General features: G+C 43.5%; 1 protein-coding gene across 1 annotated transcript; it reads left to right on the top strand.

The window, feature by feature from the left end:
• The first annotated feature begins 2,995 nt into the window (after nucleotides 1-2,995).
• Nucleotides 2,996-9,676, top strand: LOC149972078 (uncharacterized). Its single transcript, XM_090220659.1, has 2 exons — nucleotides 2,996-3,147; nucleotides 5,724-9,676. The coding sequence occupies exons 1-2, from the start codon at nucleotides 3,097-3,099 to the stop codon at nucleotides 5,994-5,996; spliced, it is 324 nt and encodes a 107-aa protein (XP_090076785.1). The 5' UTR covers nucleotides 2,996-3,096; the 3' UTR covers nucleotides 5,997-9,676.
• Nucleotides 9,677-26,485: the final 16,809 nt, after the last annotated feature.

Genomic DNA, 26,485 nt, shown 5'->3' with positions numbered 1-26,485 from the left:
TTTTTTTTTTATATATATTTTGTATTTATTTGTATTGTCCACGTATAATACAGTATGACATTGCACCCTAATTACTTCCTCAAATTGACAGGCTGTTGGATCATTATTCCTTCCATGAGTAAGCATGATAATGCCACTATTGAGTTACTGTTCTAGTTGTTTCATATGATAGCATGGATACCTAATGGGAGTAGCATCACACAGCGTCCTTCCAAATTACCAGAGACGGAAATGCCAAGTCTGGCCCAATTATTGGCTTAGTTGTTTGTTTGTTGTTGATATGACATTTGGACCAACTTGATAGCTTACCAATTACTGTACAGTGTAGTATTCACAATCCACTTTAAACAAGGTCAGAACCTACACCTCTTGAACAAGCTAACTTGGCGACAATTTACTTCACTAATCAAGTCAAGGTGCACATGTGACGTTTTTATCCTGAACAGGAGAACTCTGAGCCCTAGCATCAGGCTATTGTTGCTGATCAGATCTCATGCTATGGAAAAACTCTGGCCTTAGGGACAAACACACACAATGATACGGACATTCTGTTGGTGAGTGAACTTAAGTTGATAATCACCTATTGTCACAGAGCCAACAGCTTATCCACTAACATCACAGCATCTGACTTTAGCACTGAGCATTCTAATCTAATAGAATTGGCAGTAGCGTGTGTGACGGAGAGGAGCAGGTGAAGGGAATTAGTTTGGGTTGTGGTTGCCCAGCATTCAATAGTAAATTTACACTAGATTAAGAGGAATTGATTTCATTCCAGTGCTCAGATGCTGATTTAGAACTGAGTGGCATTATGAGATCAGGAATAGCTCAGACTGGATCAGTAGCTACCTGCCACAGCAGTAGTGAACGATTAACACAAGGGCCACCATTTGTGGCCCCTATTCATAGGAGGATCCACCAGGTTTGTGGTATCTGGTTCATGCTTATAGTCCCACTCTCGAGCCATTAGCCAGAGGGGACGGTGAGGCAAACACAACATTGCCATTATGCTGTGTTAACAGTTCGTGTTAGCAGCATACCATTAGCACTTTGCTTGGTGGTGCTGCTAATATTCAGACTTTTATTTCAGTCTGGCTTGTCATCTTTCGGGGTGATGTGACATGGATGGGTATCATATCCCCTCTTAAATACTTTTTGTAAGTTACAAGCAGGGTTCAACTCACACCTATCAATCACTCTAAGATTGGGAAGGGGAGAGTAGCTAACCAACTGGGGTCCTAATGTCCATCCATTTAGTATGCTTGACCATAAATCATTACTCAGTGGTTAAACTTCCTAAGTAAAAAAAAAATTCTGGGGGTATCTGTACTTCACTACATTCCTAAAGAAAATAATGTACTTTTTACTCTATACATTTTCCGTGACACCCAAAAGTACACGTCACATTTTGAATGATTAGCAGGACAACATTTTTACAATTCACACAATTATCAAGATAACATCCCTGGTCAACCCTACTGCATCTGATCTGGCGGACTCACTAAACACATGCTATGTTTGTAAATTATGTCTGCGTGTTGGAGTGTGCCCCTGGCTATCCATAAATACAATGATGACTTCTGGGTTGCTTAATATAAGGACTTTGAAATTATGATACTATGATACTAGTATATTTGAGCAATTACATTAACTTTTGGTACTGAAGTATCTTTAAAACCAAATACTTTTACACGAGTAGTATTTTACTGGGTAACTTTCACTTTTACTGGGGTCATTTTTTTATTACTACTGCTGTACAGTATATTGTATGCTACAGTGTACACTGAGTGTATAAAACATGAAGAACACCTACTCTTTCCATGACAGACTGACCAGGTGAACTCAATATTAGGAATGTGTTCTTAATGTTTTGTACACTCTGTGTATATACTGTATGCTCCCACCCATCCAGGACACCTACTTAAATGCTGGATGAGGAAGGCAATATAATCAAGGACTCCACACACCCCCGCCTTGAGCTGTTTACTCCCTGACCGTCACGCAGACGGTATCGGAGCATGAGGTCTGATACCAACAGGCTCAGAGACAGTTTGTATGTACTGTACAAGACATCAGACTGCTGAACACTTGAACCGGACTGACCATCTGCTCTGATTCTCCGCACCTTAGAACACATGCACTCATGCATACACCCTCACAGACCACAGGAGGTTGGTGGGACCTAAATTGGGGAGGACTGGCTCGTTTTAACGGCTGGAGCAGAATCAGGGGAATGGTATCAAATACATCAAACGGTTTCCATGTGTTTAATGCTATTCCTTTTGCTCCGTTCCTGCCATTATTATTTGCCGTCCTCCCCACAGCAGCCTCCTGTGACACACATCTACACATACAGTATATACAGTACATTCATGCTACACAAACATCACAACTGCTGCTACCAGACTCTTATTAGTATTGCTAAATACTGCACAGTTTAAACACGTGCTCCCCAATCCCCCCCTATCCCAAAACACATGTAAATATTGGACTATCCTGTATTATACTTATGCTAAAATGTTTATTCTATTCTACTGAGCCATTTACTTTATGATCCTATGTTTATATTTTCTTATTTCTTACTGTTGTTGCATTGTCGAGAAGGAACCTGCAAGTCAGCATTTAGTTGGACGGTGTATCCCATACATACGACTAGTAAAACCTGAAACTGTATGCTGTGTTTACATGCTTGATCTCGAAGGAATTTGACCCATATCTCACCTGGCTCTCTAACGATTTACTTGTGTCTCCTCATTGATGGTCTCCCCCACGTGTTTACTCCTAGGCCATTGTCTTTGTGCCAGCAACTCCCATAATCCAGTCAGATGCACCACCTGTGTCTTATACTGTACTGTGTTTGAGTGGTTATATAAAGAGGCTATATAAAAGCTTCAGACACTGACCCACACCAGGTAGACAACAGCAGGTCCACACATCCAGATCCAGTCCTCTCTCTTACAGAGGGTTCCCCATCGGAGAGAAAGAGAGGGAGTCTAGGAAGACTGAGCGGAAACCGTTTGAGAGGAGTTGCCCAGCAGAGCTGTATTTTCACTATCAGTCTCTAAGCAACCAGTTGAAACCCTGGAGACCAGCAGCAAGATGTTTTTTAGACTCCCAAGATTAACTCCTGGGTACATACGATATCTACAGGTGAGTGGCCAGTGAAACGCACTTTTTTAGATAAATCTTATAAAATGATACAAAAGGACAGCATGTTTTGTTGTAGCATTCCTTACTTTAAGGCGATAAGTGTTGTTAAAACTGTCTGCTACCGAACCATCAAATGATGGTATTTATAAATAAATGATCTGGGCTCCTGAAAGGGCTGATCTCTATAATATATAAACTACTTTTGGAAAGCTAATATTCTGAGCTAGCCATTAAACAAGTATGGTTGGGCTCTGGGCTCCTGAAAGGGCTGATCTCTATAATATATAAACTACTTTTGGATAGCTAATATTCTGAGCTAGCCATTAAAAAAGTATGGTTGACAACCCTTTAATAACTGGAACAGAATATGGAAAAATATGACCTTGACATCCCGTAATCCGAACCATCAATTTATACATTTTAATTTTGTTCACCGACTGTATTTAACACCAATGAAACTTATTAGGATGAAATTGGCCCCCATTCCCAACTGTTCACTGTGTCCCCTAAATCAGGTAGGCACATTATTTCATATGATGTGGGGGTGCCCTGCAGTTAAATGCTACTGGGGCAAAGTTACACAATTAATTTAGAAGTGCATGAATTTAAATATCCAATGCTTTGCAACTATCATGTTACTTAACGGTAGCCTCTTGAATCTCTATATCAATCAGAGAAAGTGAATGCTGGCATGCACCACTGCTGCGAAAAACAATGAGGCTAGGTGGGGTGGGAGGCATGTTTCCGGGTGGGGAGGGAGGATGCGGGCGGGCAGGTGGATGGGGACTGTGGGGGGAATGTGTTGGGGTTATCTTTTTATATGGATTTCTTAGATTTTTGTTTAGTTTTTTTTTAACCTGTAACCTGTCTGCTACATCAAGTAGCTCAGGTCCAGATTATCTCTTTGGTTGAGTCAGTGGAAACTGCCCTCGACATTGGATAGCATGAGGCAGTGGAAACTGCCCTCGACACTGGATAGCATGATGCAGTGGAAACTGCCCTCGACACTGGATAGCATGAGGCCGTGGAAACTGCCCTCGAACACTGGATAGCATGACGCAGTGGAAACTGCCCTCGACACTGGATAGCATGAGTCAGTGGAAACTGCCTTTGACACTGGATAGCATGAGTCGGTGGAAACTGCCCCTGACACTGGATAGCATGAGTCAGTGGAAACTGCCCTCGACACCGGATAGCATGAGGCAGTGGAAACTGCCCTCGACACTGGATAGCATGAGGCAGTGGAAACTGCCCGACACTGGATAGCATGAGGCAGTGGAAACTGCCCTCGACACTGGATAGCAAGAGGCAGTGGAAACTGCCCTCGACACTGGATAGCATGAGGCAGTGGGCTCTGCTTTTTTTGGCATGACTTTGCCTGGCTTGTTTTGATATGACTTTGCCTGGCTTGTTTTGATTGAGGACCTTTCAAACATAATGCCTGGCAATATCTGCTGATGTTGTAGTATAGATGACTTGGTCCTTGGAATTCTGAGGCTTTAGGAGTCTCTAGGGAGTACATGGGATGTAAAGAAATGGATTGAACTTGAGATGGTGTATTGACGTATGCTGTATTGCCTGTAGTTGTTGTGGATGGGTGGACAGGTTCGGCTCTGCCTCTAGGTTTACATCTTATCCATAGATTGCTTTACTGAGCCTAACGTTATCATATATTACTAATCCATTGCATCTTATATTAGGGCAGTTTGTCTCAAATAGTTTTATGTTTAGATCCTTCTTCGAAAGTTCAGCGGCTTTGCAATCATTCAAATTTGAGAGTGACTGCAGGCAATGACAGAGGAAAAAACACAGTGAATTTGCAATGTGTAATAGACCACAGTGCAGTTTACGTTTCTACTTCCATCAAAAAAAACGATATTCTCTGTTTTACTTATCAGCTATAGACTTGAGGAAGTCTTTTGTTTTAGCTCACAAAGCTTCATTTGACGTATTTACTGCTGTGTACCGCAAGCTAGTGAGGACAAATCCATGACATGTTTGGTTGAATTCTGATTACAAATAACTCAGTGAGAGAGCATCGGGAATGGGTCTAGGATTCAGAGCTCAGGTTCCTGTTATTTCTTCTTCTCTTTATTGTTGTCTAGGGGCCTGCGTGGAAATGTGCCCGCATCACAAGAGAGCCTTTGTCAGAGTTAATTTGGCAAAATGGGAGAAAGTGGGTTTTTAATTTCTTGGGTGGGGGTGATGGGGGCATAATTGTGGCTGACTCAATTGGCGCAGAGGAAAGTTGAGACTTCTGTCGCAAGAGACTGGGAGGTTATATTATGTTTGTTCTGTTGAAGCGACTGCAACCCACAACATCTCCCCCATCTATCAGTATAGGAAATAATTGCATTATATATATGTGATTTTCATTTAGCTGGCTTATATGGCCACAATGCACAGTACATTCAGTACATTGGTCGTGGTCTCAGTGGACTGGCATTGAGCCAGTATTGAAAACCTGTTCTGGTTGTCCTATAGATGCCAATGCCATGCCATCTCCCAAGTCAATTGTTAATGAATAAGAAAGCTTTCCCCTGTAACCACATCATGTTGCTTTGTCTCCCACTCAGACCCAGGCTGTGGCAAGTGAGACCCAGAGGGCTGGCGACCTGGCCATGCCCCGTCTGGCCATGTTCCTGGGGGCCTTGGGGATTGGGGTGTGTGGCTACAGCTCCAGGCAGTTGGCACTGTACCACCGGCCCTCCGCTCGCGTGCTGACCTGGATGGACGTCGGGAGCACCCCGGTGAAGGGGAGAGCCCCATCTTTCATGGACCTGTCTCAACGCCACACTGTCTGTCAGAACATCCCGCCTCCGTCATTTGCTGGGCAGAAAGTGCCTTAAAACAACAATCAATCAATATGAATCCCTCAGTATGTAGTATCTCTCTACCCAGGTATGGTGGAGCTTTAGTCCACTGTGCAAGCACTTTAGTGTTAACAGAAGTTGAACCCTAACCTAGTGATCAATAATCTGATGACCAATGATTACTAGCCTCACCTGTGTAAAATTCTTCATTGGCATACAGTATATGAGCTGAAATACAAGGTTATGAATTTGAGATGACTGATTCGATGAGTAGTTCAACCTGTTGCTATAGTAGCTTGGAAGATTTAGCTGTGGCCGTCCATCTGAATAGCTACATATTGTGTGCCTGTGAAGGCTGGTAAATTGTCACCATGTTTGGCTCAGCCCCCTGGTACACAGATGGTTGGCAACCCCCGCTCCCTCGGGCAGATTGCCATCCATAAGGGCTGGGGAAGCTCATCCACGTCCAACTACTTTCATTGATTTCAATGAATAAGAAACAGGAGGTGCCATCCGTCACTATAGCTTGGCATGCACTGTCAGGTCCGGTCTGGACCAGAGTGAAAGACCGGTTATTATTTCACTGCATTGTCAAACGATAGCACTACAGTCGTCCTCTCTGAGGGTGTCAATTCTCTTACATATTGATACTGTATGTAATGAGGTACATTGTACACTGTAATGAGGGATGTCCAAGGGTGTTTTGGGCGATTTTTCAGAGACAGTCACTGAAGCAAGCTAGTGATTCTTCCGGTTGTATAGGATGGACCATACTCTCAATATGATTTCTCACTTGAGGACAACATCCAGACTGCAATGCCATGTAAATAATGCCACTTTATTAATACTGCTCATTAGATTACTGTTCCTATTTTCAAACCCAATCATGTTATTTGTCACATGCGCCGAATACAATTGGTGTAGACTTTACCGTGAAAGGCTTGCTTTATGACCCCTTCCCAATGATGCAGAGTCTAAAAAATAATAATACAAAAGAAAAATAAGGATAAAATAGTAACAGAAGAAGAATGAAATAAAATACACAAGAATGGAACTACGGTATATCCAGGAAGCACCAGTACCAGATCAGTGTGCAGAGGCATGAGGTATTTGAGGTAGATATGTAAATGAAGGCAGGGTAGGGTAACCAGGCAACAGAATAGATAATAATAAGAGCAAAATAAATAAGAGTAGCAGCAGCAAATTACGAGTTTAAAGTGTGTGTGTTCGTGGGTGTGTAATGTGTGTGTGTGTGTGTGTGTGTATGTAGTGTATGTGAATGTGTGTGTTTTCTGTGGGAATGTCAATGTTGTGAGTCAGTGTGTATCTGGTTTCTATAGTCTAGGTGTACGTAGGGTCAGTGCAAGAGAGTCAGTGCAGAAAGTTTGGGGACCATGAATTTACTATTTAGCAGTCTTATTGCTTTGGGGTAGAAAGCCTGTTGGTCTGAGCCGATGCTCCGGTACCGTTTTCTGGACGGTAGCAGAGTGAACAGTTTATGGCTTGTGTGGCTGGAGTCTTTGGCAATTTTTCAGACCTTCCTCCGACACTGCTTGATATAGAGGTCCTGGATGGCAGGGAGCTCGGCCCCAGTGATGTACTGAGCTGTTCTCATCACCCTCTGTAGCGCTTTGCGGTGGAAGGCGGTGCATTTGCCATACCAAGCGGTAAATAGGCCAGTCCTGATTGTTGTTGTTCCTCTTCCTGAGTGGGAATGCCCTCTTCGCGACTGTGTGGGTGTGTGTGGACCATGTTAAGTCCTTAGTGATGTGGACCAAGAAACTTGAAACTCGCGACCTGCTCCACTACAACCCTGTCGATGTGGATGGGGCGTGCTCTCCCCTCTTTCTCCTATAGTCCACGAGCAGCTCTTTGGTCTCACTGACGTTGAGGGAGAGGTTGTTGTCCTGGCACCACACTGCTAAGTCTCTGACCTCCTCCCCATAGGCTGTCTCATCGCCATCGGTGATCAGTCCTACCACCGTTGTGTCGTTAGCAAGGTTGATGGTGTTGGAGTCATGCGTGGCCACACAGTTGTGGGGAGTACAGGAAGGGACTATGCCTCACCACCTGGGCCCGGCCCATTGGGAAGTCCAGGATCCAGTTGCCGATGGAGAGGTTCAGTTCCAGGGTCCCTAGCTTGATAATGAGCTTGGAGGGGACTATAGTACTGAACACTGTAGTCCATGAACAGCATTTTCACATAATTATTTCCGCTCTTGTCCAGGTGTGAGAAGGCATTGTGAAGTGCAATTGAGATGGCTTCATCTGTAGATCTGCTGGGGCGGTATGCAAATTGGAGTGGGTCCAGGGTGTCTGGGATGATGGTGTTGATGTGTGTCATGACCAGCCTTTCAAAGCACTTCATGATTACAGATATGAGTGCTACAGGGCGATAGTCATTTAGGCAGTTTACCTAGGAGCTCTTGGTAACAGGACTGGGTGGTCAGCTTGAAACTGGTTGGGATTGTGATTTTTAAGCTGTTTAAACGTTTTTCTCACATTGGCCTCAGAGAGCGAGATCACACAGTCCTCGAAGCGGCTGGGTTTTCCTTTGTAATCCGTTATCGTCTACAAGCGCTGCGACATACGACGATCGTCGGAGCCGGTGTAATAGGATTCTACCTTCCTCCTATATTGTCCTTTTGTACGTTTGATGTCTTGTCCGAGTTCGTGTGTCCATGTCTGTGTCCCGTTCCTTGTCAGCGGTAGCTCTAGTCTTTAGCCCAGTGAGGATATTGCCTGTAATCCACGGTTTTTGGTTTGGGTACGTTCGTATAGTCACGTTCGTGTAGTCTAATGGTTAAAATGATGCTGGCAGAGACAGACAGAGAGAGAGAGAGAGAGCAGGATGACGAAGCTCCTAATCACTCAGCCAATTTCCTCCTGTAGGATTTAACCAGGTGGAGTTGGCACATCGCTCTAATCTGGTATTAGGGATGATGACCAATCAGGACAGGAGACTGGTTCCTGCTGTGAACAGAGGCTGGGTACCAAAACGATCATATTATGGGAGCTCTTCATCCAGTCTATGTTGGGAGATGATACATTCAAAATCACCAGCTATTGTAAAACCACTAAACGTCAAATCAATACTCTTGACCTTAAACAAAGAGGAGTGATTTTTAAGGAGAGCAGGTACAGTAAAGGTCAGCAGAATCTGATCCCATAATCTTTTTCCACAGCAGCCGAGCCAGTTTCCGGAGTCTGCCAAGATATACGTTTTTAGCAGGACCAGATTAGCTGTGCTAGCTCTGCCTCTGCATTGTAGGTCACTACAAATGGCCCTAATCCACTCAGCAGATGTTCTAATTGGCCAAGCTGGCGTCAGAGAGCGACCGGCAGTCCCCTCAACTCGGCTGAGACCGACACTCATAAACAACTTGTCAATGGACTGGCTAATGATTTTACACAGAAACATGACATGTCGAAACAGCACAAAACTCTAATGCCTCCTGTTAGGTCACCCCCTATTGCCCTCTAAATAGAACATGATGTATTCTATACCTATACCTTGTAAGGTATTTCTGGGACAAAGAAATTTGGCAATTTTGCACTTTGGGCACTTTTTCCTTCTTTAATTTATCTTGTTTCTACAAATGTGTCACTACTATTTTAAGTTATTACTGTTGATTATTGTTGACCTTCACTACCCCTGTTATGTCTGTTATATCTACCTGTACAGTAGAAAGTCAATAAAACGTTTTTCAAAATGATTGACCAATGTATTATATTGTTTTGTCTGATCACTTAGACATAATAATGGTAATTGAAACGGCATGTAGAATAGCATATACTGTACCCAGAACCCCAACAGGCATAGTTAGAACGATTGATATTGGTCTTTCTGTTCCCAATTCCGGGCTTCAGGCTCTTTGGCTGTATAATAATGACTTGAAGCATGAAACACCATCCAGAGGCATTAGCTCTACATCAGCTCTGTTAGCTGTGGTTCATAGAGCACATATTGCTGATGTATCCCCCATCCGACTCACTATCATCATCCAACTAGACACCATCAATTATCTTAATGAACCCACAGGGTGTAACAGTCATGTGCTTTTACACTGTAGTAAATCCCAAATGGATTCAACTCTGTTTTACCAGTGAGATATTGCTTCATTCATTCTATTTAGTGAGGAAAGGTGCCCTTTGTGTGAGTGTATAAAGCTCAATTAGGAATTAGAATACTAGAATGGACATGGACCGTCTTATTATTATTATATATTAGAATAGTATTATTCTGTACGCAAATCCCAGATAGTCAATTTAGTAGATTGTTACATTTCGTATGTATTAATTTGTGGATGTCCATCACCCCATTTCGTAAGATATATGTTACGAATTACAATTCGTATTATATGTTACGAATTTGCACAATATGTACATTTTGGAGTTAGGTTGAAGGGTCAAGGTTATGGGAAGGGTTATCTAAAGGGGTTAGGGGAAAGATTAGCTAACATGCTAAGTAGTTGCAAAGTACATGTAGCTAAAAAAATAGTAAGTAGTTGAAAAGTTGCTAATTAGATCAAATGCGAAAGCTGTCCATAATGAGATTTCAACGTGTTCAGTACGCTATCCCTGTTATGTTCATCTGCCTTGCATCATCATTAATAAACTATCTTTCTGCACCTGCTTCCTGACTCCCTGAGTATTCGTAACATATACGATTGGCCAACCACCCTACTTTAGTTTTTGCCTTAAGTAACTGTGACCTTTCTGCGTTGGGTTCTGGTAAGGTGTAGGTGGAAGATAAGACTCTAGACACAATTCTGCCGGTTGTCTCTCTTTTAATGACTGCATGGAATGGATACAGATACAAGGCAAAAGTTAATGCTGCCGTCTGGACTCCCATACAACTATATTTGCCTCTCCTCATCACGCTCTGAACTCAGTAGTAAAAGCATCAACAACAAAAATACATTGTACAAAATGTATATGTTCATATTTTCATAAAATGTGCTTTGGCAAAAAAAGGTATTTCTATAATTAAGAACAGGATCTTGCAGGATTCAATAGTTGGAATTGTAAGAGTTGTTGCCCTGTCCCTTTCTCTGTGATCACCATTCTAATGGGATCCAGAAAGAACAAAACCCTGTCCCTTTCTCTGTGATCACCATTCTAATGGGAACCAGAAAGAACAAAACCCTGTCCCTTTCTCTGTGATCACCATTCTAATGGGATCCAGAAAGAACAAAACCCTGTCCCTTTCTCTGTGATCACCATTCTAATGGGATCCAGAAAGAACAAAACCCTGTCCCTTTCTCTGTGATCACCATTCTAATGGGATCCAGAAAGAACAAAACCCTGTCCCTTTCTCTGTGATCACCATTCTAATGGGATCCAGAAAGAACAAAACCCTGTCCCTTTCTCTGTGATCACCATTCTAATGGGATCCAGAAAGAACAAAACCCTGTCCCTTTCTCTGTGATCACCATTCTAATGGGATCCAGAAAGAACAAAACCCTGTCCCTTTCTCTGTGATCACCATTCTAATGGGATCCAGAAAGAACAAAACCCTGTCCCTTTCTCTGTGATCACCATTCTAATGGGATCCAGAAAGAACAAAACCCTGTCCCTTTCTCTGTGATCACCATTCTAATGGGATCCAGAAAGAACAAAACCCTGTCCCTTTCTCTGTGATCACCATTCTAATGGGATTTAGAAAGAACAAAACTCTGCCCCTTTCTCTGTGATCACCATTCTAATGGGATCCAGAAAGAACAAAACCCTGTCCCTTTCTCTGTGATCACCATTCTAATGGGATTCAGAAAGAACAAAACCCTGTCCCTTTCTCTGTGATCACCATTCTAATGGGATCCAGAAAGAACAAAACCCTGTCCCTTTCTCTGTGATCACCATTCTAATGGGATTCAGAAAGAACAAAACCCTGTCCTCAAACATTTACATCAAAAAGGTGCAAAGTTATGGGTAAAGACAAAAAACCTCCCCATCAAATGAAATATATTTTTTTATCAAATAAGATTGAAATCAACCACTTTTGTGCAGTATTAGTTTACCATCCGTACAAACCATGTAATGTAAATATACATTACTGTATTGTACATAGGCTCTGGTTTGTACCTGTAGACTTTCCATCACCGTGAAGAAAAACAATGCAGTAATTGAGTAGATTGAGACATCAAGTGGTTTGTGATGATGTGGCTCAGTTGGTATGGCAATGCTAGGGTTGTGGTTTTGATTCCCACAGATGCAAAAAAGTATGACAAGAGCATCTACTAAAATGGAAAAGGAATGAATAGACCATTTCAGTTTTCACATAGAAATAAGTTGCATTTGCAAAGTATTTCAAGAAACTGGAAAACATATCAAGCAAGTATTTTTATATTCCACAAGTGTTGTCAGATTAACTGTTTTGTATTATCAGACTAACTGCTATGTACGGATAATTATCAGACTTAAGTTGCAAATGCTGGTAAACACTCAAATACAATTTTTCACAAAAGTAGTGCACTGGGCCTTTACTAGTCCTGTATTAGCAGACCTATATACTGTAGACGTCTTCAGCGCGGGCAATTTATTTGCTCTGCATTCCCTTCATTCCAATTAGATTGATTTTGGATTTCTCCCTGACCAAGATGGCTGCAATTGTTTTCTCCCATTATGGAATTGAGGAACTTTGAGGGTTTATGACACCCCTCTAGTAATTTAATAGGATCTCTATGATAAAACGTGAGTTCTTCAACCAAGGAGTGTATTCATAGAGCTGGGTTGTTTTCATTCATGTTCTTCATAAAGATATATAGCGATATTTGGTTGTTCATTATTTTTTTTTAAATCACTAAATCAGTTTATTGTGCTGAAAAATAAGCAAAGAGAAATCTTGATGTGTCCCTAAGATGTAAGGCATTGTCACAGGGCTATGAAGCACTGAGACACCTACATATCACCTACACACATCAATCATTCTTTCATGTCTATCAGGAATGTACTGTTAAGGAATGTAGGCAAGCAAGCCTACTCCTTTAACATCCAAGGACCTTATTCAATGTATTTGGAAAGTATTTCCAAATGCGGGTTCAAGTCCAGGCTTTGACTGGGCTACTCAAGGACATTCATAGACTTGTCCCGAAGCCACTCCTGCGTTGTCTTGGCTGTGTGCTTAAACCTCTTAGCGCACGGATCCCGTTACCGGGATCAAAATCGACAACATCCTGTGAAGCTGGAGCACGCCAAATTCAAATGACAAAATTGTAATATTAAACATTCATGAACATACAATTTTCTTACATCATTTAAAAGCTTAACTTCTTGTTAATCCAACCGCGTTGTCAGATTTCAAAAAGGTCATTGTTTTTGAAGCATACCTTGCGATTTTCTGAGGACAGTGCCCCGCATACACCAGCATTAAAAACATTTTCCAAACCAGCAGAGGCATCACAAAAATCATAAATAGCGATAAAATAAATCCCTTACCTTTGAAGATCTTCCTCTGTTTGCAATCCCAAAGGTCCCAATCCCATAAAGTCCTTCTTTATATCCCAAAAAGGTCAGTTTAATTTGGCGCGTTTGATTCAGTAATCCACCCGTTTCACTATTTCAACATGCAGACAAAGGAATCCCAAAAGTTATCCGTAAACTTCGTCCAAACAAGTCAAACAACGTTTCTAATCAATCCTCAGGTATGTAAATAAATGATACAATATAAGACGGAATGTAGTATGTTCAATACCGGAGATAAATAACGAAGTGTGCGCACTCTTTCACTTGCGTCACAAGACTAGAGTCCTAACGAGGGACACCTTGAAAGACTACAAATACTTGCTCATTTTTCAAAAAACAAGCCTGAAACCCTTTCTAAAGACTGTTGACATCTAGTGGAAGCCATAGGAACTGCAATCGTGGAGCTATTTATTTGTATATCCCATATACAAGCATTGAAATGGACTTTGACCTGGATGGAATTTCCTCGGGTTTTCGCCTGCCATATCAGTTCTGTTATACTCACAGACATTATTTTAACAGTTTTATATATGCATATCCTAGCTTCTGGGCCTGAGTAACAGGCTGTTTACTTTGGGCACATCATTTATCCAAACTTCTGAACACTGCCCCCTAGCCCTAAGACGTTTTAAGGTCATTGTTCTGTTAGAAGGTGAACCTTCGCCCCCAGTCTGAGGTCCTGAGCAATCTGGAGCAGGTTTTCATCAAGGATCTCTCTGTACTTTGCTACGTTCATCTTTCCCTCGATCCTGACTAGTTTCCCAGTCCCTGCCACTGAAAAACATTCCCACAGCATGCTGCCACCACCATGCTTCAGCGTAGGGGTGTTACCAGGTATACTCCAGACGCGACGCTTGGCATTCAGGCCAAAGAGTTTAATCTCGGTTTCATCAGACCAGAGAATCTTGTTTCTCATAGTCTGAGAGTCTTTAGGTGCCTTTTGGCCAACTCCAAGCAGGCTGTCATGTGCCTTTTACTAAGGAGTGGCTTCCGTCTGGTCATTGTACCATAAAGGCCTGATTGGTGGAGTGCTGCAGAGATGGTAGTCCTTCTGGAAGGTTCTCCCATCTCCAGAAAGGAACTCTTGAGCTCTGTCAGCTCCCTGACCAAGGCCCTTCTCCCCCGATTGCTCAGTTTGGCTGGTCAGCCAGCTCTATGCATGGTTCGCGTGCATGTAATTCCATATTGTGCATGTGCCTTCGGTCATGAAAAACCCACATCTTGACTCACAAAGACCGCCATTTTCAAGTTGGTTTAAAGGGGCAATCTGCAGTTGCTGCATCCATTTTTGGACTTATAAATTAATGATATTTACCCATTGATATGTACCCTTGAAGAAAATAACTTATAAATGCCTCATGAGCTTAGTTAAACTTTCGTCGATTATCAAAACCCAAAATATAAGCTTCTTTTACTACAAATTTTATAAACAAAGTAAATGTAAACAAACACTGTAAACCATGTGTCAAACTCATTCCACGGAGGGCTGAGTGTCTGCGGATTTCGCTCCACCCTTCTACTTGATTGATTAATTAAGGTCACTAATTAGTAAGGATGTCACACCCTGATCTGTTTCACCTGTCTTTGTGATCGTCTCCACCCCCCTCCAGGTGTCACCCATCTTCCCCATTATCCCCTGTGCATTTATACTTGTGTTCTCTGTCTGTTGCCAGTTTGTTTTGTTCATTCATACCTACCAGCGTTTTCCCCTTTCTCCTGTCCTGTTTATAGTGCCTGTTTTCTAGTTTTCCTGGTTTTGACCTTTCTGCCTGCCCTGACCATGAGCCTGTCTGCCGTCCTGTACCTTTGACGGCCCATGTTCGAATCAATAAAATGTTGTTACTTCGACATTGTCTGCACCTGGGTTTTACCTTCAAACGTGTTAGTACGAACTGGCCATGACTGACCCAGCAGACCCGGGCCAGCTGTGCAACGCCATCTCCTCCCAAGGAGCCACCATCGGGAGGCACGAGGAACTGCTTTGTGGACTTATGGAGGGGGTCCAAATGTTGGCTGAACGTCATAACCGGGCATTGGACATTTTGCTGGAGCAATTCCGCGGGTTGTCTGGGAGGCAGCCTACGACGGTGGTAACCCCACAGACCCTCAGTAACCCAGCTGCTAGCAGTGCCGTCTCATCGGCCACTCCATCTTCTCAGTGAGCCTAAAAAGACCAAGCTCACTGATAGAAGCGAGTACTCGGGTGGGCCATATGGAGAACTTTCCTGCTTCCTTTGCAAGCACCCCTTTTCATGCCATTCTGCTGTGGGGAAACCAGTCCAAATCTCTCCGGGTCCTCATTGACTCATTGGCCGATGACAGCTTTTTGGACGCTACCCTGGCTTCTGAGCTGAATGTCCCCACTCAGCTCCTATCAACTCCCATGAATGTTAGAGCGCTGTACGGGCACTCTATAGGCCGTCCAAGCATAGGCCCCTGGGACTGAACACCTCCCTCTGCAACTGGTTCCTGGACTTCCTGATGGGCCGACCCCAGGTGGTGAGGGTAGGCAACATCACCTCCGCAACACTGACCCTCATCACGGGGGACCCACAGGGTTGTGTGCTTAGTCCGCTCCTGTACTCCCTGTTCACCTACGACTGCATGGTCATGCACGACTCCAACACCATCATCAAGTTTGCTGCGGACATGACGGTGGTAGGCTTGATCACTGGTGACGAAGAGACAGCCTACAGGGAGGAGGACAGTGACTTGGTAGTGTAGGGCCGGAACAACAACAACCTCTCGCCTCAACATCAGTAAGACCAAGGAGCTGATCGTGGACAACAGGAAATGGGGTGGCGAGCAAGCCCCCATCCACATCTAATGGGCTGCAGTGGAGTGGGTCGAGACCTTCAAGTTCCTTGGTGTCCAAATCACAAAGAAATTAAAAATGGTCCACACACATGCGTACAGTCGTGAAGAAGGCACAACAGTCTCTTCCCCCTTAGGAGGTTGAGAAGGTTTGGCACAGGCCCTCAAAAAGTTCTACAGCTGTCCCATTGAGAGCACTTGACTGGCTGCATCACTGCTTGGTATGGCAATAGCACCGCCCTCGGTCGCATGGCATTATAGACGGTGGTGAGGCCAGCTCAGTACATCACTGGGGCCGAGCTGCCTGCCATCCAAGAACTCTATATCAGGCGATGTGAAAGGAAGGCCCGGAAAATTGTTAAAGACTCACCACCCAAGCCAAGGACTGTTCTCTCTGACACCAACAGGCTCCTGAACAGTGCCTGTCCCCACGCCATAAGAATGCTAAATAGCTAACTAAATAGCTAACAAAATGGCTGCACAGGCTGAGTTAACCGTTGTAATTTATTCTTATTTTGGTACTGTCTCTAAGCACACTCATAGGGCCCTACACACTACGCACACTGATACTCCAACACAAATACAAACACTCACTCCATCATTTATACTGACTTTACACACACCCACTCACATACAATCATTATATACACTGCTAATACTCTGTTTATTATATACAGTTAAATTTCCAACTTCACATACACCTTAGCCAAATACATTTAAGGAGAAGTGGATCTAAAATTCCATGCATAACACATATCTTTTAGCTATGTTCATGGATGAACTCACCCAACCACAGAGACCTCTAAAAGAGGAAAAGATCAAAGGGCACAGACCGAGTGTGAAGTGGCCCAAAGCTGTTGAAAAGAGAGAGTGGGAAACAATCAACAACGACCTGACAAAAATCTTGGAACAACAGGTAGGAACAGCAGAGAAAAAGCTTGAAAGGATGGGAGACATTATCTACCACTACGGAGAAGAGCGCTTTGGAGGAAACGAAAGGAGAAGTGGCAAGACACAACCCGCGCCAGCCAAATCTAGGAGGCAGCAGGAGATCGAGATACTTGTCAGAGAGAGAAGGCAGCTGAGGAAGCAGTGGAAGAAGGCCTCTGATGCAGAGAGAGAAGGTATCATGCTACTCCAAGCAGACATTAAATGTCGGCTGGCAACCTTGCGAAGAGCGGAAAACTTAAGGAAACTTTGTAGGAAGAAGGAACACTCAAGAACACGGTTCTATAAAAAACCCTTTAAGTTTGTCAAAGATCTCTTCGCAAAGGAAAAGTGTGGAATCCTAAAAACTCCAAAGCCTGAACTGGAAGAACATCTGGAAAAGGTCCACCAGGACATGAAAAGGCATGAGCAGATAATCATCCCACATGACATCCCACCTATTCAACCACCAGAATTCAATCTGGACACTGACCCTCCAAAATGGAGGGAAGTAGAGAACGTTGTCCGAATAGCAAGAGCGGCCTCGGCTCCTGGGCCTAATGGAGTACCATACAAGCTCTACAAGAACTCCCCGGATGTCCTACGCTTTCTTTGGAGGCTCATGAGGATAGTGTGGCAGAAGGAAATAATACCAAAGGCATGGCGAAGGGCTGGTGGTGTGCTAATCCCGAAAGAGAAGGATGCGACAGACATCCGTCAATTCCGACCAATCTCCCTTCTCAACGTCGAAGGGAAGATATTTTTCAGTATAATAGCACAGAGGCTGTCCACTTATCTTGAAAGGAACAAGTACATTGATACATCTGTACAGAAAGCAGGCATTCCTGGTTTCTCTGGTTGCCTGGAACATACTAGTATGATTTGGCACCAGATCCAAACAGCTAAGAAGGACAAGAGAGAACTCTATGTCATCTTCCTCGACCTGGCCAATGCGTTTGGCTCAGTTCCCCATGAACTCCTCTGGAAATCCTTCAACATTTTCCACATACCAGAACCCATCACTACACTGGTAAAGGCCTATTTCCAAGACCTGCAATTGTGTTTTACAACACCAGACTTCACAACAACATGGCAGCGCTTGGAAGTAGGCGTAATGGCAGGCTGTACAATTTCTCCTCTGGCCTTCACTATGGCCATGGAAGTCATCATCAGGGCATCGAGATGGGTGGTCGGCGGTGAGAGAACTAAGGAAGGGCTCCGTCTCCCACCTATCCGAGCATACATGGATGACATGACTACACTGAACACCACTGCAGCATGCACCAGGCGGCTACTTGCAAAACTGCAGGATAACATCAAGTGGGCCCGGATGAAAATCAAGCCAAGCAAATCTCGAAGCATCTCCATAGTCAAGGGACAGCTTAAAGATGTGAGGTTCTGCATTGGAGATGACCCGATACCAACGGTGTCTGAGCAACCCATCAAGAGCCTGGGTAGATGGTACAACGAAAGCCTCCGGGATAAAGATCAAGTGCAGCAAGTACTTCATGACCCCCCACCCCCACCTGAGAACCCAATTCAGATCCCTCCAACTTGAGGAGGGCATATGAGGTATGCGGTCAGCTGTAGGGCTGGCTCAGGGAAGAGGACGCCCCTGCCTTGCATAGTCCCGTGGGACATCTTAATTGGGCATGGGACACAAGCTAAGGCTTGATCACCCCTTTAGCTGGCCACCTTTGATGAGGGTGTTTAGTGATTAAAGGCCGAAACACCCACTGATTCGAAGGCACACTACTGAGGATGTGTCCCAAAATTGACATCTTAACCCAGTCTAAGAAATAAACCTCCCATGCCACTCTGTCAACATCACGGCAAATCTCATGCGAATGCATTCCATCTATTGGCACAATGGACAGTTTTTAACATCTCGTCTCGTGTTTTATGATTCTGAGTATTTCTGTAAATTGATGTGGCTCTCTGCAAAATCCCCGGAAGGTTTGGAACTACTGAACATAACGCACCAATGTAAACTGAGATTTTTGGATATAAATATAAACTTTATCGAACAAAACATACTGGTCTGATGAAACAAAAATAGATCTGTTTGACCATAATCGCCATCGTTATGTTTGGAGAATAAATGGGAAGGCTTGCAAGCCGAAGAACACCATCCCAACCGTGAAGCGCAGGGGTGGCAGCATCGTGTTGTGGGGATGCTTTGCTGCAGGAGGGACTGGTGCACTTCACAAAATAGATGGCTTCATGAGGGAGGAAAATTATTTGGATATATAGAAGCAACATCTCAAGACATCAGTCAGGAAGTTAAAGCTTGGTCGCAAATGGGTCTTCCAAATGGACAATGACCCCAAGCATACTTCCAAAGTTGTGGCAAAATGGCTCAAGGACAACAAAGTCAAGGTATTGGAATGGCCGTCACAAAGCCCTGACCTCAATCCTATAGAAAATTTGTGGGCAGAACGGAAAAAGTGTGTGCGAGCCTGGAGGCCTACAAACCTGACTCAGTTACACCAGCTCTGTCAGGAGGAATGGGTCAAAATTCACCCAACTTATTGTGGGAAGCTTGTACAAGCCTACCCGAAACATTTGACCCAAGTTAAAGAATTTAAAGGCAATGCTACCAAATACTAATTGAGTGTATGTAAACTTCTAACCCACTGGGAATGTGATGAAATAAAAAAAATTTCAAATAAAGTAGTGATCAGACTACCAGACGTCCCGTTTGTCAGACTATCAGACATCCCGAAAATCAGTCCACTCTATGGAAAGATGAGACTCTCACGAACACGATGGTGTTCTCCGTTTGGTTCTACGACCCCCACAAGTGTCACGGGACTCATCTGAAGGTAACCGGTACCGGTATAGAGGGTAGTTTTGTGCAAAAACAAAAAGGATTTGTAACTTTGCAAGCTAACGTTAGCTTTGTTAGGTTACATTAGTTAACCATTAGCTAGCTAACATGACTGTGTTTTATTTAGAGTCCAATCCCATCAACATCTGCAGAGGCATCAACATCAAGCTAAGCACCAGACTATTGCAGCGAAGTCACCTTCTAATAAAAATCTTAATAAAATCGACAAAATCTTTCCATGACTCCATGATGAGCTAAGCATAAACATGGTCTTGTTGTTACGGTTGATGTGTTCACAAGTCGGCTACAACTACTACTGTAGTTTTCTCTGTATTATAGAGGTTTAGCTGATTGTTCCTGCAAGGCTTGAAGTGTAAACTGGAGAAAAGGAGGGATCAGTAAGGAGGGGATGGTGTGGGTCACTGAATGGTGTCTGTTGGGGTGGGTATTGTGTGTGAAGGTTAGTATGTTGACATGAGGGGGGGGGGGTGAATATACTATGAGTGTTTATTGATGGGACAAAGTAGTGACATGTAGGCTAATCACTGTGTGTTCAACAGACTAGTCCTGCTGTTGCTGACAATGACGACCTTGACATTAGCTTCAGTAGTACAGAGCCTGTAGACCAGGGGTGTCAAAGTCAAATGGACGGAGGGCCAAATAAAAAAATCAGCTACAAGACGAGGGCCGGACTGTTCGAATGTTCATTGAAAAATTTTTAAATGACGCATATAGTCTAGTGAACCTAATTGAACCTACTGAAAACCTAACAAATATATTACAATATGATCAGATAAATAAAGCAATATTTTCTTATGGCTCTGTCAGTAATCTTTAATTTTCAACAGACACAAAAGACAAATTTCCTTTATATAAATATCCCCATAACATGAACATTAATTGAAAGAAACCGGTATTCAAGGCACCATCAGTAGACTATATTTTCTATTTTAGCAAAAGTGGGCTAAATTTACTTCAAAGAAAAAACAATAATAGCAATTTTCTATCATCCACTCAACTGAAATATTTTTAAAATATAATTGGATTGAAATACAAAAAAATAAAGTGCAAAAATCTATTAATCAAAAACAACACTTTGTTTAAGGAGAAGTAACATGCAGTGAAAACAAATATTAAATTTTAACTTTTAAACTTGAACTGAGTAAAAACTCTAAATATGTGATTGCACAGTAATGTTCACTTGTTTGAGGTTGAGGGTGATACTTGGTGGTGTCCCATCTTTTCCACAAGTTCATCAATGTTCGGGGTAAGGCTCTGAGCTGAAGAAATCCTCAGAATTGAGTGGAGGTGTTCAGCAGTAAGTCGACTTCTGTGTGATGTTTTGTTCAGGTTCATCAAAGAAAACAGTTGTTCACACAGGTATGTGCTGCCAAACATAGACAACGTTTGAGCAGCCTGGATGCGCAGCTGGGGCATTGTGCCGGGGAGGAAACGGGCGAACTCCGCAGCACCCACTGCCGTATATTTTGCCCTCAGTGCATCATTGCATTGGAGGTCAATCAACTCCATTTGGAGGTTTGGTGGTGAGCTTTCCACGTCAACAGCAAATGGGTTACCGAGCAGTTCCAACCTGCTTTTTTGTGCTTCAAAGTCAGCAAATCGGCGTCGAAAGTCAGCGGCAAGCATACCTATTTTATCAGCCAACTGTGTGCTCGGGAACGCACTGGTAGAGAGCTTCTCTTTCATGGTCTGGCAGCTGGGAAAGTGGCTCAAATTTTCTTTCCGCATCTGCGTCTCCCACAGAGTCAGTTTGGTTTTAAATGCCTTCACTGTACTGTACATATCAGAGATGACACGATCCCGACCCTGCAGCTGCAAGTTTATTGCATTCAGATGACTCGTAATGTCACACAGAAAAGCCATTTCACACAGAAACATTTCGTCTCGGAGTTGTGTTGTGTCTTTCCCTTTGCTGTCCAAGAACAGACAAATCTCCTCACGAAGCTCGAAACATCTTTGAAGCACCTTTCCCTGGCTTAGCCATCGCACCTCTGTGTGATAAGGCAAATCACCATGCTCCGTTTCTAACTCCGTCAGAAATGCCTTGAACTGGCGGTGATTCAAACCTTTGGCTCTGATAAAGTTAACTGTGCGCGTGATGATGCTCATTACATGCTCCATTTTCAAGGCTTTACCGCACAACGCTTCCTGGTGTATGATACAATGATAAGCTGTCAGCTCACCTGTCGCGTTTTCCTCTTGCATCTTTTCCCGTATCTTCGCCACCAGTCCGCTCCTGTGTCCACACATCGCAGGTGCTCCGTCGGTTGTCAAACCCACGAGTTTTTCCCAAGGCAGCTCCATCTCATTTACACATCTTGACACCTCTTCATACAAATCATGCCCCGTAGTTGTGCCATGCATAGGACGTAAAGCCAAAAACTCCTCTGTCACGCTTAGGTTGGAGTCCACTCCGCGGATGAAAATTGACAACTGGGCAATGTCAGAAATGTCGGTGCTCTCATCCACAGCCAAGGAATATGCAATAAAATCTTTTCCCTTTTTCACAAGCTGCTCTTTTAGATTGATGGACAACTGGTCTACTCTCTCGGCAATGGTGTTTCTGCTCAGACTCACATTTAAAAAGAGTTGCCTTTTTTCTGGGCAAACTTCGTCACAAACTTTAATCATGCAGTTTTTGATGAAATCCCCCTCCGTAAATGGCCGGGCTGATTTAGCGATCTCTTCTGCCAAAATAAAACTGGCCTTGACAGCAGCCTGGCCTTGTGATTTGGCTTTTTTGAACAGAGCCTGTCGAGATTTGAGGCCTCGTTTTAATTCCTCTGCCTTTTGTAGCCTTTGTTCCATGTCCATATTCTTGTTTTTGTCCGCGTGTTTCGTTTCATAATGTCGTCTCAGATTATACTCTTTCAGTACCGCCACACTTTCTCCACACAGAAGACACACAGGTTTTCCAGCTACCTTCGTGAACATATACTCCGACTCCCACCTTGTTTGAAACCCCCGGTTCTCAGTATCCACCTTCCGTTTTGCCATTTTTGATGGGTATCTGAAAGTTAATTTTACTGTGATGCTGACGACTGCTGTGCCAATAAATATTGAAATGAAGCAGCCTACTGCTCGGTGCGTCACCTTTGCATTGTGGGAAATGTAGTATTGGTGCGTGTAAAAGATCTGCGGGCTGCCGGCTTGCTGCGGGCCGGTTCTAATAATAAATCAAGATCATCCCAGGGGCCGTAAAAAACCTTCTTGCGGGCCGGATGTGGCCCGCGGGCCTTGACTCTGACATATGTGCTGTAGACCCATTGGATGAAAGCTTTCAGCCGGGAATAAGCTCAAACTCAACATCATCTGACTTTGAAACAAGCCAGGACAGCCAAATGGATTTATGAAAGCACACTACCCTCTTGAGAAAACAAAATCATGAATAAACTACTGTGTGCAAGACAAAAATATATAAATGTAAGTGCTTCTCAATCTTTCACACCATTTGCAGTCAGTTCTTTGGCATGGGAGAGAGGGGCTGTTAGTACACTCTTCTACCCTATCCACTCTACTGTTGGCAGTGCTTGTCTACTTAACAGCACAACTGTAGGTGCTCACACACAACAATACACGACTAGACTGTCTACAAGTCAAGCCCTCCTCAAATGTTTTATCTTTGCCAACAGCCCATCTCAATGCCCCATTATTGAGTGTAACAAAACACATACCAGTTCTACTGTACCCTTTCTCGTTTATAGATGAACATGGTTTATTGTATGGTTACACATTCTCATGATCAGTCTTCATGTCTTTCCAGGACACTTGCAGTACTGTACATACATACAAATCTTCTGCAAGAGGTCTAAGTAGTGGGTGGTGAAGAACATTGCCACAGCGCCAAAGCCTGCTAAACCAGGTGCCATTACCCAACACAAGAAGAGGTTCACCAGCTGAAGAACATTCTGGAACCTGCCTGGAACATTCAACCAATAGTATTTAGTTAGACTGATGTTGTAGTATAGTATAGAGTGCCCAGTATGCTCATAACTGCATTGTGGTATAGATATTGCTAGCGGTTGTACATACAGGGGTATGTATATAATGGTGTTTTATATAATATTTTTTGAAGTGTACTGACATGAATAAACGATTCTAGCTGCATCAGTCTCGACTTCAACTTCTGGATAAATTCATTGTGATATTAATGAAATGCTAAAACAAAGGATGAAGGGAGTTGATGTATAATTTAAACTTTAATTTGTTGGCAAGTTAACATGTTTAAATAAAACAATAGATTAGTCTGTCAATGTAGCCAGTAAGCAGACATGGCTTGTATTCAAGACAAAGTCTATTTGCTCTGGAGACCGAGTTATGGCAGTATATGAAATACAGTGCCTTCGGAAAATGTTCAGACCCCTTGACTTTTTCCACATTTTCTTACATTACAGCCTTAGTCTAAAATTGATTAAATAAATACAAATCCTAAGCAATCTGCACACAATACCACATAATGACAAAGTTAAAACAGGTTTCTAGATGTTTTGCAAATGGATTAAAAATAAAAACAGAAATACCTTATTTACATAAGTATTCAGACACTTTGCTATGATACATGAAATTGAGCTCAGGTGCATTCTGTTTCCATTGATCATCCTTGAGATGTTTCTACAACTTCATTGGAGTCCAACTGTGGTAAATTCAATTGATTGGACATGATTTGGAAAGGCACACGCCTGTCTATATAAGGTCCCACAGTTGACTGCATGTCAGAGCAAAAACCAAGCCATGAGGTCGAAGGAATTGTCCGTAGAGCTCCAAGACAGGATTGTGTCGAGACACAGATCTGGGGAAGGGTACCAAAACATTTCTGAATCATTGAAGGCCCCCAAGAACACAGTGACCCCCATCATTCTTAAATGGAAGAAGTTTGGAACCACCAAGACTCTTCCTAGAGCTGGCCGCTCAGCCAAACTGAGCAATCGGGGGAGAAGGTCCTTGGTCAGGGAGGTGACCAAGAATCCGATGGTCACCGATTGAGCTCTAGAGTTCCTCTGTGGAGATGGGAGAACCTTCCAGAAGAACAACCATCTCTACAGCACTTCACCTATCAGGCCTTTCTGGTAGAGTGGCCAGACGGAGGCCACTCCTCAGTAAAATGCACGTGACAGCCCGCTTGGAGTTTGCCAAAAAGCACCTGTAGACTGTCAGACCATGATAAACAAGATTCTCTAGTCTGATGAAATGAACATTGAACTCTTGGCCTGAATGCCAAGCATTACGTCTGCAGGAAAACTGGAACCATCCCTACAGTGAAGCATGGTTGTGGCAGCATCATGCTGTGGGGATGTTTTTCAGCGGCAGGGACTGGGAGACTAGTCAGGATCGAGGCAAAGATGAACGGAGCACAATACAAAGAGATCCTTGATTGGGGCCTCCCAGGTGGCGCAGTGGTCTAAGGCACTGCATTGCAGTGCTAGCTGTGCCACCAGAGACTCTGGGTTTGAGCCCAGGCTCTGTCGCAGCCGGCCGCGACCGAGAGGTCCATGGGGCGACGCACAATTGGCCTCGCGTCATCAGGGTTAGGGAGGGTTTGGCCGGTCTCATCGCGCACTAGCGACTCCCGTGCTGGGCCGGGCACAGTGCACGCTGACCAGGTCGCTAGGTGTACAGTGTTTCCTCCGACACATTGGTGCGGCTGGCTTCCGGGTTGGATGTGCGCTGTGTTAAGAAGCAACGCGGCTTGGTTGGGTTGTGTTTCGGAGGACGCATGGCTCTCGACCTTCATCTCTCCCGAGCCCGTGCGGGAGTTGTAGCGATGAGGCAAGACAGACGCCATGAAATTGGGCAGAAAAAGGGGGTAAAAAAAAGAGATCCTTGATGAAAATCTGCACCAGGACCTCAGACTTCCAACAATTTTAGAATAAGGCTGTAACTTAACAAAATGTGGAAAAAGTCAAGGGGTCTGAATACTTTCCAAATAGAAATATACTACTAACTAATAATAAATACTACAGTTCTACAAAGGGAATACTTGCATATGGTGTGTTTGGGTTGTACAGCGAGGTGTTCGAAGTCCCTTTGATCGAACGCAGATTGTTCTTATGGGACCTTTCACATCTCTTCTTGAGAGTCATCAACTTCTTTGTATCCAAACGGTAATAGACATTCATGGACAATCGTTGTGCCTGTATTCCTACTGCAGCAGCACGGTGTTGAATATGAGACATCCCACAGACACAGGTTAGCTAACTACAGTGCCTTAAAGTATTTTTATTTTGTTACAACCTGAATTCAAAAATGATTAAATATTTTTTTAGAACCCATCTGTACGCAATACCCCATGATGACAAAGTGAAAACATGCTTTTAGAAATGTTTGTCAATTTATTGAAAATGAAATACTGAAATATCTCATTTACATAAGTATTCACACCCCAGAGTTAATACTTCGAAGAAGCACCTTTGGCAGTGATTCCAGATGTGTCTTTCTGGGTAAGTCTCTAAGAGCTTTCCACACCTGGATT

Source organism: Oncorhynchus mykiss, chromosome 25 (assembly GCF_057628025.1).
Source record: "Oncorhynchus mykiss isolate SJ-2025 chromosome 25, ASM5762802v1, whole genome shotgun sequence".
Taxonomy (NCBI): domain Eukaryota; kingdom Metazoa; phylum Chordata; class Actinopteri; order Salmoniformes; family Salmonidae; genus Oncorhynchus; species Oncorhynchus mykiss.
Note: the sequence above shows the minus strand (reverse complement) of the source record. Positions and strands in the feature narration are given on the sequence as shown.

What these genes read in the sequence shown, in the direction of transcription:
- LOC149972078 (XM_090220659.1), top strand. Translation starts at nt 3,097, where the DNA reads ATGTTTTTTAGACTCCCAAGATTAACTCCTGGGTACATACGATATCTA. An exon ending in GGTACATACGATATCTACAG is followed by an intron (nt 3,148 to 5,723) that starts GTGAGTGGCCAG and finishes TCTCCCACTCAG; the next exon opens with ACCCAGGCTGTGGCAAGTGA.